The sequence below is a fragment of the Paramisgurnus dabryanus genome, chromosome 1, assembly GCF_030506205.2.
Source record: "Paramisgurnus dabryanus chromosome 1, PD_genome_1.1, whole genome shotgun sequence".
Taxonomy (NCBI): domain Eukaryota; kingdom Metazoa; phylum Chordata; class Actinopteri; order Cypriniformes; family Cobitidae; genus Paramisgurnus; species Paramisgurnus dabryanus.
This window is the reverse complement of record NC_133337.1, coordinates 73,980,045-73,992,827: the sequence shown is the minus strand read 5'-3', so window position 1 is coordinate 73,992,827 and position 12,783 is coordinate 73,980,045. Positions and strand designations below refer to the sequence as shown.

Genomic DNA, 12,783 nt, shown 5'->3' with positions numbered 1-12,783 from the left:
CATTAAAGTTTAAAGTTAAGACACCTGTGAGGTTACTCTAAAGTTAAGATAAGATAATGCATTTAGGAACGTCATTCTGTAATAGCTTTTCTTAAATGAGGTCCTAACTGAAATTACCATGGTTACCAAACAGTTAAGATAAGATTTTAAAGTTAGGATTTTTCTGTAATACGCCCCCAGGGTTCAATTTTAGGCCCTCTACTTTTTAGTCTTTATATTTTCCCTCTTGGCCAACTCTTGAGGTCTTTTAGTCTTGACTTTTATTTTTATGCTGATGACATCCAGATATACATTCACTTAAAACCTGATGTAAATGTAGTTGCTTCATTTCTTTCTAACTTTATCACAGAAATAAAAAATTGGATGTCTGTTAATTTTCTATGTCTTAACAGTGATAAGACTGAAGTGATGCTCATTGGTTCACCTCACCATTTACGCAGAGTGAAACCTGTAGCTGTACATGAGGATGGCTCTGTTATTCAGTTCCAAACTAAATAAAAAAACCTGGACAAAATTTTTGATTCCAATTTAACATTTGGGGCTCTATCTTACACCCGGCGCAATGCAGCGCAATGCGTGACGCAAGTGTCTTTTGCTAGTTTCCACCCTGCGCAATTATCATTTTCATGTTAAGCGCAACGTTGTTTAAATAGCAAATGCATTTGCGCCCCCTTTTGCGCATATGGGCATTCTGGTCTGAAAACGAGGTGTGTTTAGGCGCATTGTTGGCGCGTTGCTATTTTGAGGCAACTAAAATAGATTACGCCATTGACCAACAAAAATCTGGTCTAAAGTCTATGGCGCAATACGTTTTTTGTTATTTAAAGAGCGCATTAGTAATATGCACCTATAAACGAGACGACAATGCGGGTGTACTTATCACGTACTTGAATGCGCAGCAGCACAAAAACGCTTTTAAATATGAAAGATTAAAAGATTGAATGTAAAAGATTATTATTGAGTCTCTTGGACATAAATGAGGACCGATTATGAGACATAAGAAGGCACAAAGAGCTGCTTCACCTGCAGCCTGGTAAGTAAATAAATGCTTTGCTTTAAACAAATGCATCTGTTTTTAAATGTTTTTTTTAAATGCTACCTTACAGATTTATTGTATATGATGACTCTGTACCTGTGGATATGGTGGGATGAGAAACATTTTTAAGTAATGCTTAAAAAAAACTGACGCTGTCCAAGTGCTGAAACGTGCGATAGCCGTTTGTAAATTCTTTATCTCCTGTTTATTACAAATAAAGTATTTTTAGAGTACAAACCTTTTCTTACATACTTGTAAATTATTTTTTGATGATATTGGATAGCCATACATTTAAAGCAATTAAAAGCCTGCTTTTTTACTTCCATGAATAAAAGAAAAACGGGTTTTAAAGGTTTTAATAAAAAAATAAAAATTTCAATACAAGTGAAAGACAACACAATTATTTAACATTAATCTTAAACTGGGGATCTTCTTCCTCCGCTTAGTTTTTCAGTTTACAAAGTCCGTCATCTAAACAGGGATTAGACATAGCGCCAGCGCAACTGGCTTTTAAAGGGGATGAGAGCTGAGACTCCCATTGGTTTATTGCACGTTACGCCCAAAATACTCCCATTACCCATAAAAAAAGACCAACCCTTTTCGACCATGTGCTCGGCACACAAACAATTTTTCCCGTCGTTAAATTAGCAAAAGTGGATTTGGACACGCCAATTTAGACGTTGCGCTGTGCGCTTCAGACAATGCGCTTAGGTCGTAAAAATAGGGCCCTTGATCTTCACGTACGAAATATAGTTAAAGTTTCTTTGTTGCATCTTAGAAATATATCCAGATTACGGTCCATGCTGCCTTTTCCTGTAGCCAAAAAAATATCATGGTTTTCTCTAGAATTGATTATTAATTATTGCAATGCTGTAAGGGTTTTGTCTTGTATTTTGTTTGGTTTTGTGTTTAGGTGTTTTATTTTGAATTCTTGTCATGTCACATTTCACTTCCTGTCTGTCCCTATATAACTGGTCCAATCTCCACATCACACTGCGAAGTATTGTATGTGTAACACTGCATTACCAAGCATTTCGGTTCATTGTCTTGTTGTTTCCTGTTCATGTTTTGTTTCTTGTTCTTGTTCATGGTTTTGACCCTTGCCTGTTTATTTGGATTACACTTTTGGATTACCCGGTTTGAATTCGTTAGCCTGCCCTTTTGGGATGTTTTAATAAACCCTCTGCATATGGATTCTTCTCTTTCTCACTTTGTGTTAGCAGCCCTTCGTTACAAATGCCTTGTTAGGAGGAGCATCAAAATCTACTTTGAACAAACTACAGTGGGTACAAAACTCTGCTGAACATATTTTGACTAAAACAAGACCAAGCGACACCTATTTTAGAGAACTTGTACCTGCCCCCTGTCAAATTTCATGTTGATTTTAAAATTCTTATGTTGACCTACAAGGCATTAAATGGACTTGCTCTTCAATATCTTTCTGAGCTCTTAATACCCTACATTCCGGCACGTAATTTTCACACAGCGATGCTGGTCTTTTAGTTGTTCTGGTAAAACACTTAAGAAGAATAGGTGATAGGGCGTTCTCATAACTTGCCCCAAAGATATGGAATTCTCTGCCTTCCGAATGCAACATCCCTGAAAATGTTTAAATCATCCCTTAAAACGTATTACTTTAAGGAAGCATTTGGATGAAAGGTGATTTTTTTGTGGTTGTTTATGTGATGTAATTTATGGGTTTTCTATATGTCTTTGATACTTATTTTTAGGGGTGACCCCGAATAGTCGAAGATTTAAAAATAGTACTCTGCCTTTGAAAGATACTAAGGGGACTATTTACGGGCAATGCGTAATATCATTGCGCCTCCTGCAGCCATGTTACAGCTGCAAAATCCTTGATTATTACGCCAGTTTGAGAGTATAGTTCCAAGCCATATCTGCCTAGAAAATTGCAACTTAAAATATTCTGTCGGTCTTAGTACACGATGTAACTATGGAAGAGTACCATACTGCAGACCCTTCAAGACAAGATAAAGAGAAAGACCAAGTGAAGTCGATGCTGTTGTCAAGTAATGAAGAGGAGCAACAGCCAGGGGACAGTTAGATGAGGTCTTATTTAAAGGACACTACGAAAAGCAGTACAGGACCACTGGAATTGTGGCAAAAGAATGAGGAGAGATACCCAAAGCTGTCCAGGGCAGCAAAAAGATTCCACAACATCCCATCTACTTCCACACCATCAGAAATAATTTTCTCCAAGGATGGATTTATTATTAGTAAAACCAGGAGCACACTGCTGCCCGCCAACATTAACAAGTTGGTTTTCCTCGCACAATATGAAAAGAATCAAAGCCCACACGGTACAAGAGTTTTCAAACATTTCAGCCATTTCTAATTTTAATTTGCTATGAACATGTTTAGCTAAAAAACTGCCAGTTAAGGTTTATTGTTGTTTTGGCATCTAAAAAGAGAAAGTTCACAATTATGGCTAAACTTTCGTTGTTTTAATAATTTTATAAATTGTATTGTATTTATTAATCACTCAGGGTTACCTAATTTAACTGTGACTTGTGTTTTTTATATATATATGTTCCCCTGCACGTTGACATTTTGCACACATTTATTATGCTCCCTGTGATTTAGTTTTTATTTTTATTTTTATTATTAGAAATGTATATTCTGTTCTAATTTAATTCTGTAAATTAATGCTTTTTATTGTTTTTCGTTGTGTCGATGTTGCACTGCACTTAAAGCATGCTGGCAGAGGCAATTTTGCCAATGTAATTTCACAAAATGTGAAATGCAAATCCTGTCTGCAGTCAGTGTGTTCTTTTCCTCTCTAGGCAGTTTTTTTTAAATGTTATTTATATGTTTGTGTGATGTTCTGTATTTCCATCGCGGCGTTAAAATGTTATGAGAAAACGTTTTACTAATGTTTATCCACATTACCTTTTTATTTAAACCTAAATAAGAAAGCCATTGTCAGTTCATCTGTCAGTTGGCAGGCAGTTTTGGTCGCTTTATTAAAAATTGTTGCTGTGTGCAGTGTGTAAAAGAACATAAAAATAGTTTTACCCTCCTGCTGACTACCTAGGGTCGTGCCCCTCCCAACCCTTTCACACACACAAAGAAAGATTTGACAATTCTGATTTGAATGTGTAAATCCTTAGTCGGGGACAGCCCGACTTAGCATTTTAACTTATTTGTTAATTGTTTTTTTCTTATTCTTTTTAGTTCTAATTAATTTTATCTATTTACTTCATTGTTTGTAATACATTTTGTAATGTGTTTATCATGCGTATTTTATGTATCTTAATTTATGCTTATGTAAAGCGCTTTGAGAAATGACTTTTAAAAGTGCTATACAAAATAAAGTTATTATTATTATTATTATTATTATTATTAGATGTAGATTTTTTCAAGCAAAATCACGAATGATATCATACAGGTGTGCGAGATGAATGGGGCGATCAGCGATTGGCTTTCATGAGAGGAGGAGGACTATATAACGGGTGTTGGAAAAGCAGAGGGCGGTCGAGTTGCAATTCTCTCTGGGAGCCGTGGGGTGTGTTACAAAAGGGGGCGGGCGAGGGAAAGCCCGAAGCCGAGAGCAACGCCCGAAGCCGAGAGCAACGCCGAGCGTCTGGAAGAGAAGCCATTGGCAGCAGAGGAGTACCCTTTAAGGAAGTGTAGAAAAGCCACGTCTGTTCCGGCGTTCGCGAGCAGCAAAGCGGAAAGACTGCAGGGCTGAAGAGACGCGTCGGCGAAGTTGTTCCGGTGTGTGCTGGGAGACGGTTGATGTGGATTACAGACTGGGCGAAGAAACTACGGACATTGAGTGGAATCCAATTCAGAGATATGTGGAAGATCATGAATGGGCAGTGTTGATATGATTTCACTATGTGTCTTGGAGGAACTGGAGATGCCGAACGCAGGTAACGAGAAAATCTGAAGGAAGAAGCGGAGGTGGAGTAATAGTGCATCTGCTGAGAGTCTGTTTTAGCCGCTGTAAGGCATGGGAAAAGCGGAGGAAGCTCAGGATTGTGCCATCTACGCTTTCCCGTGCTGCTCTCCAGCCCTCGTTGCCCGTATATCCAGGACTTTGAAACTGGGCCGAAGTTGTGGTACTGACCTTAGTTCACGTGAGTGTGAAGATTGCGGTGGGTGCTTTTATTTGAAGTAAGTGCACGTGGAGAAATGCCGTGGTGTGCTGTTTTACATGTTTCTCAGTGATCACCTCATAGGCTGAGTATGGAGCCCTGTATACGAGGAGTTGAGTCAGGGGAGTCCAAAGTCGGTCCTGGAGGGCCGGCGTCCTGCACAGTTTAGCTAAAACTTCCCTCACCACACCTGCCTCAAAGTATCTAGTCTGCCTAGTAAGACCTTGATTAGCTGGATCAGGTGTGTTTGATTAGGGTTGGAATAAAACTCTGCAGAGACACTGGCCCTCCAGGAGCAGGATTGAACATCCCCGAGTTGAGTGGTGGGATTGGACGGACGTTTTCTACATCTGCACACGATCCAGAGACTGGTTTCATCCTCCCATGCCTGTGAAGAAAAGTATTGTACGCTTGCTGTAAGTTAAGCTTACGAAGTACTCACCTGTAAAGCCTCCTTGCCTGCTAAAGCCCAGTGTTGTATGCCTGCTGTAAGTTAAGCTTACCAAGTACTCACCTGTAAAGCCTCCTTGCCTGCTAAAGCCCAGTGTTGTACGCCTGCTGTAAGTGAACCTTACCAAGTACTCACCTGTAAAGCCTCCTTGCCTGCTAAAGCCCAGTGTTGTACGCATGCTGTAAATTAAGCTTACCCAGTACTCACCTGTGAAGCCTCCTTGCCTGCTAAAGCCCAGTGTTGTACGCCTGCTGCAAGTTAAGCTTACCAAAGACTCACCTGTAAAGCCTCCTTGCCTGCAAAAGTTAAAGGCCCCATATATTCAGCTGTTGTGCAAAAGTTAAAGGCCCCGTATACTCAACTGCTGTTCAAAGTTAAAGACCCTGTATACTCAGCTGCTGTGCAAAAGTTAAAGACCCCGTATATTCAGCTGCTGTTCAAAGTTAAAGGCCCCGTATACTCAGCTGCTGTGCAAAAGTTAAAGACCCCGTATATTCAGCTGCTGTTCAAAGTTAAAGGCCCCGTATACTCAGCTGCCCGTCCAAAGTTAAAGGCCCCGTATACTCAGCTGCTGTGCAAAAGTTAAAGGCCCCGTATACTCAGCTGCTGTTCAAAGTTAAAGGCCCCGTAAACTCCCCTGCCCGTCCAAAGTTAAAGGCCCCGTATACTTGCCTGTTGTCCAAAGTTAAAGGCCCCGTATACTCAGCTGCCCGTCCAAAGTTAAAGGCCCTGTATTCTCAGCTGCTGTGCAAAAGTTAAAGGCCCCATATACTCAGCTGCTGTTCAAAGTTAAAGGCCCCGTATACTCCCCTGCCCGTCCAAAGTTAAAGGCCCCGTATACTCAGCTGCTGTTCAAAGTTAAAGGCCCCGTAAACTCCCCTGCCCGTCCAAAGTTAAAGGCCCCGTATACTTGCCTGTTGTCCAAAGTTAAAGGCCCTGTATACTCAGCTGCCCGTCCAAAGTTAAAGGCCCTGTATTCTCAGCTGCTGTGCAAAAGTTAAAGGCCCCATATACTCAGCTGCTGTTCAAAATTAAAGGCCCCGTATACTCCCCTGCCCGTCCAAAGTTAAAGGCCCTGTATGCTTGCCTGTGGTCCAAAGTTAAAGGCCCCGTATATTCAGCTGCTGTTCAAATTTAAAGGCCCCATATACTCCCCTGCCCGTCCAAAGTTAAATGCCCCCGTATGCTTGCCTGTTGTCCAAAGTTAAAGGCCCTGTATACTCAGCTGCCCGTCCAAAGTTAAAGGCCCCATATACTCCCCTGCCCGTCCAAAGTTAAAGGCCCCGTATACTTGCCTGTTGTCCAAAGTTAGAGGCCCCGTATACTCAGCTGCCCATCCAAAGTTAAAGGCCTCGTATACTCAGCTGCTGTGCAAAAGTTAAAGGCCCCATATACTCAGCTACTGTTCAAAGTTAAAGGCCCCGTATACTCCCCTGCCCGTCCAAAGTTAAAGGCCCCGTATACTTGCCTGTTGTCCAAAGTTAATGGCCCTGTATACTTACCTGCTGTCCAAAGTTAAAGGCCCCGTGTACCCACCTGAATGCCCCTGTGAACACCCAAGAGATGAAGGCCAAAGGACTCGATGCTCTTTTAAATATTTAAATCTCCTTTTTTTGTGTTTTTACTATTTAATAAAGATTGTTATATTTTATTCCTTCGTCTGTCTGGTCATTGGGGTGTTTTGGGACCTCCTCGGGGTGGGAACAGAAGGAGGAGCGTGACCCACGACAGGGGGCGGTCCACTCCCACCTGTGACATTTACATGAACACTTAATAATGTGATCGGGTAATGTGATTGATGTGCGTGTTTATATGGCACAAGGTTCAAATCAGATTTTATCATTTGACATGCACACAAAAACACAAAGATAATTCCATTTTTGTGAAGGACTTTTGATAGAGATCAGATTCAGAGCGATCCTTAAAACTTACACAGACATACAGCTGTTTGCCCTAGAGCAATAAATCCGGGTTTTATAAGTTGGGGTAGAGTGCCACCTGGTGGATAATAGCAGTATTGCAGATTGACAAGATAACTCGTTAATGGCAGGGAAAGAGTTAATAAACGATGAGCACACAGAGCTTTGTACCATCCTGATTATCAAGCAGCAGCAAAAAAAAAAAAAAACATTCACTTGTGCCCAAAAAGCATGTTCAACTTCACACGGTGCTGCAGAGACCGTCCACGAGAGCTTCACACGTTTGTGGATCAGAGTATAAATCATGGACTGACCAGACAACGCTGTCTCGTATCACTTTACAGAGGATTGGAAAGAGATTAGGAAAATGTAAGAATGACAAAACATTCACTTCATGTGACTTCCTTTAACAACACATGCTTGCGTTCTTTGTGTCATACGTCATTACGCCAATTCTATGTCGCTGCACACTCCAGTCCAGCAGGTTGGCGAAATGCACCTTTAAGTGGGTTTGCCAACCGCCATTAAATTGAAAAAAAAAAAGATTGCACGTGCCTGAGCGCCCCAGTTTCAGTTATTAATCCGATCAAGTAGATTTGAGATAAGATTTGACAATTAGATTTTGTATCGGTTTGGCTCTTTTTATTTTGACTGAGGTGTTTACATGAAGCATTTTCATTCGCATTGAACATTTTAAGCTATTACAATTGTCCATGCAAACGCAGCTACTGCCATTTTAATCAAAATTTGTGTTTTATGTGTAAATGCCGCTACTGCCATTTTAATAAAAATGTGTATTTTATGGGTAAATTATTACTTTAACAACTGTTTTGAGTTAGGCATGTCTAAAAACGTCTTACCATGAGCCATATACTCAAACTTCAGGGCCAAATCCCTTATGGAAAGCTTTGCTTCTGTCTCATTCTCCAATTTAGACAGCTCTCTTAAGAGTTTGCAACCTCCCAAAGCCGTCAAAACGGACTCTCCGCACTTTGAAGAGATTCAGAAGGCACAGTTATGATACTGACAAGACAAATATAATCAGTTTCTTTATTGACAAAACTTCAGCAGCTCAACTTACCATTTCCCAGAAAAATATGGCCATTTCACTGCGGTTCTGCAGCACAGCCCAGATAAATAGACTCAACCAGGCGTGCCTACACCATTCTTCCCGATATTTGCAAGACCCCTGCAGGACCTCGCATGCTTTCTGAGGAGTAGTATTCCAAGACAAGGGGGTACAAAATCAAGTAAGCTTTAATCACTTTCATTACTTAAATTGCATTTTCAAGTACTGAGCAAATACTGTAAAAACCCATGTGAGAATACCTACAGTAAAAACAAAATAAGAGATGTAGCCTACCTTAAAAACTTTTCTTTTGGAGGATTGTGTGCCCAGACTGAGTACAGAAGTATAGAAAGGCAGGCATACCTCCCCTAAAAGATTCTCAAGCAGGTGAGACACCTGGGGAGAGGATACAGAGAAATCAGATTTGTGTTTATCTGCCTTAATTTTATATTTATATTCTTAATTTTATTAATTTTTTCAAAACAAAATTACCAGAAATCTATACAAATATTTGAAAACTATTTTTTTAAACAATAAAATTATTTAAACCATATTAACATCACTGTACTAGGTATTATCTGAGTACTAACAAAAGTAACAAAGGAAGTACTGAACAAGAACAAATGGTATTTTTTGCAGGCCAGTTTTTTGTTTTTTTGATTGTACAGTGTTTACTACTTTTTCTGTTCCGGTCCTGCAAGTAGCATTGTCATCAGAGATGACGTAGTCAAAAGAGAGTGCGAAGATTTGCAGGAGAACATTTTTAAGGTTTGAGAAAGCAAAAAATACTTGCAAAGTCTACTCTTTAATTTTGAATTTGTACCTCGTAAAGGCTGATTTTTTTTGGGTGTTTGGTGTTAGCCTCATTCAGACGGACTCCTAAGAGATGTTGAAGTAATGAGTTGGCCAAGCAGTTTTCAGGGATGGAGTTGTAAAGGTCCTCCAATCGGCCGTAAGTCATGTAATCCAAAATGTTCAGACCATTATCAATGAAGAGGCGTAAAAACTGTGGTTTATTGTTCTGTAAAGCATCAGTTATGGAATCTTCCAGGTCTTGATACTGTGTATGCAAGGTTAAAAGTACCAGGTTATCATAACATTTTAACACAAGTCACCATAGTTTTACACTTTATAATAACTTTCTTTAACAAGTTAATACTAAACAAAAAACAATGCTCATGAACTTACACTCTCAAAAATAAAGGTGCTTCACAATGCTGATTCTTCTTTGAAGAACCTTTGACTAAATGGTTCTTTGAGGAACCAAAAAAGGGTTCTTAACTGGCATCGCTGTGAAGCACCTTGTTTTTTAACCGTGTAGAAATAAAAAAAAAATCAGCTTTTGACATAGTTTAATAAAAAGCGCAGTTGCAAAAGAAAATCAACGCCTACTTCTACATCTCTCCTTCTTTAGCCCTGCCCACTGATCTTAAAAAGTAATGTAAAGTTCACCCAGAGCAGTGGGCAGCTATCACTGGAAAACGTGCCTTGCTCAAGGGCACCTCATTCACAACCTTCCGGTCATGAGATCTTCGGGTTACAAGACCAAATCTCTAACCACAAGGCCATGACTACCCCTGAAACCAAGGGGTCATTAGTGCCTATACTTGGACACGAAACACACAGAAAGGATTACTCAAGCAACAAAACGGTAGAGATGCTATTGAGGATTGCAAGACTTTGTGCAGCCCTCCCTTTGATCTGAATATTCGGAAAGCATTTACTTTATACTAAGTTTCTATAGAGGGCCAAATTATTTGTAAGGAAATAATTAAATCAATAATTATTCCAATAAATCAATAATTAAGTGCACCGTTTTTTGTCAATAATGTATTAGTAAAAAAGAATTACTCAATACATAATAGTGTATCCATTTATTTATAATATTATAATGTAATATTCCATGAATATGCTAAATATAATTAATGATTAATTCATTTTTTTAAATAAATAAAGTATTTCAAAATAAACTGGAGAATTGGTAACACTTCACAGTAAGATTGTAAGTAACCTTATGTTAGTAAACATTCGTTAACGCATTAACTAACATGAAAAAACAATAAACAATATAGTTTTTCAGCATTTATTAATTCTTATTAATGTTAGTTAATGTCAATACAGTTATTTATGTTAGTTCATGGTGCATTAACAGTTTAAAGTTTAAATGCTAAAATTAACAAAAAGCTAAGATTATTTAATGCTGTAGGACAATTGTTCATTGATAGTTCATGTTAGCTAATGCATTACCTAATTTTTGAGAAAATGTAACCTTATTGTAAAGTGTTACCGGTAAATCCCAATTCTCTACCTTCCACTGAATGTTTCCATTGAAGAGTTCACTCTTGGCAATATCCACTCTGTTCCAGGTTACAGCCAATCTCAACTCATCAGCATATGGATTGGTAGCCCCAGAGACACGATGCTTACTCGCTAGCATATACACAAAGAGCAAAATGTATCAGGAGACTTAAAATACACAAACACCAAAGTCTGCTGTAGATAACACTTGCTATTCAGAGGGGTTAGTAGTTATTATATTATTACTGTGAATTAATGACTTTACCTTGAACAAGAGTTTTAAGTAACACAGTGTCAAAATCATCCACCCCCTCCTGCTCTGCATGATATATGAAGATGAGGTCTTTGTTCTGGTAAATGCTTAAAAGCTATTAAGAACAAAGAAACAAAAACTGTCAGCATGATTTTTATAAAAATAAAGATTTGTTGTTCTTTATTTTCAAAAATATTATGCTGATGAGGTCCCATATTGTCAAATCTGAAATTTCATGGCTTTTTCTATGATAACAGCAGTCTAGAGGCTATGTAAGTACCATATAAGTTTCAAGACAGTCATTTTACAGTAAAATGCACACAGCCTGCTTTAAGTAGCTGTGTTTTTTATGAGACTTCCGTAAAAACGTGATGCCAGAAACACACTGCCTTCAGTCACCACCCCGAGCACTGTCACCGTCCACCGCCCCACCCCCCTTTTGCCAAACAAACCATCAAGGAATATCGCACCATGTCATGAAAACGCTGTTCAATTATGGATGTCAGGAAACTAAATTATTACACAGGCTTCTGAAAACATTAATATACGAGAACAATGGTTAATGTTCATTTATTCGGAAATTCAACAACAATTAGTTTGACCTTACCCTCTGTTCTAAACATTTCACAAGTGACTGGCTGGGTTTACACTTTGCATTAACATGTGATCTTGGTGATCCGTTCACGCAGATCTGATCATCAGTATATCAGGACACGGCGCGTTTACATTTGTCAACATCAAAGTGACATCTGTATCTGGATGTGTGATCGGATCCTGTGCACCCTTGTGAAAAATTAGCGTACTTAAGTGTATTGAAAGCGTACTTTGGGTGTGCTTAAAATAATAAGAGTATACTTTTTGAGAAGTGCACTTGCTGATAATATAATATAATATAAATTAAAGACCACTTAAGCGTACTTAAATGGAATACACTTTCATCATAATATTTATAAACACACTTAAGTGAACTTTTAAAAATGCACTTTTTAATAATGTCTAATTAAGCTTAACTTAAAGAAAGTACACTTTCATCATAATATTTATAAACACACTTAAGGGCACTTTTAAAAATGCACTTTGTAATAATATCTAATTAATTTGAACTTATAGTAAGTACACTTTCATCATAATATTTCACTAACACACTTAAGGACACTTTTAAAAAATGCACTTTGTAATAATATCTAATTAATTTTAACTTATAGTAAGTACACTTTCATCATAATATTTATAAACACACTTAAGTGCACTTTTAAAAATTCACTTTTTAATAACGTCTAATTAAGCTTAACTTTTAGTAAGTACACTTTCATCACAATATTTCTTAAAATACTTAAGTACACTTTTTAAAAATGCACTTTGTCTAATTTAGTTTTACTTAAATGTAACCCTGGTTAAATAATTAAATATTATTATTTTAAAGTGTGCTTAAATATAATAGAGACTATTCATACATCTACATTTATTTTATAAATGAGGAAATATATGTGAATAATTCAGTCTGAATTATAAATCTGAAATGAGTAAACCAATCGGAGTGTTTAATTGTAAGCTCCGCCCCTTTTTTGCTTTCGGATCGCGTCTCAGTTCAGAGGAGAGATGCAGAGCGACAGAGACCACCGATTTATCGCCAGAG

The 12,783-nt window shown here is 38.3% G+C and overlaps 1 protein-coding gene across 5 annotated transcripts in view; it reads right to left on the bottom strand.

The window, feature by feature from the left end:
• The window catches only part of LOC135734533 (transient receptor potential cation channel subfamily M member 4-like), a 564,782-nt gene that overhangs the window by 60,914 nt on the left and 491,085 nt on the right, over positions 1-12,783 (bottom strand). For all 5 annotated transcript variants that reach the window (XM_065253375.2, XM_065253376.2, XM_065253379.2 and 2 more), the window contains 6 exons: positions 11,160-11,262; positions 10,905-11,026; positions 9,420-9,656; positions 8,891-8,992; positions 8,609-8,737; positions 8,388-8,517 (listed from right to left, as the gene is read on the bottom strand). In XM_065253375.2, coding sequence (XP_065109447.1) covers positions 8,388-8,517; positions 8,609-8,737; positions 8,891-8,992; positions 9,420-9,656; positions 10,905-11,026; positions 11,160-11,262 — 823 coding nt within the window. The remainder of the gene's footprint in view (positions 1-8,387; positions 8,518-8,608; positions 8,738-8,890; positions 8,993-9,419; positions 9,657-10,904; positions 11,027-11,159; positions 11,263-12,783) is intronic.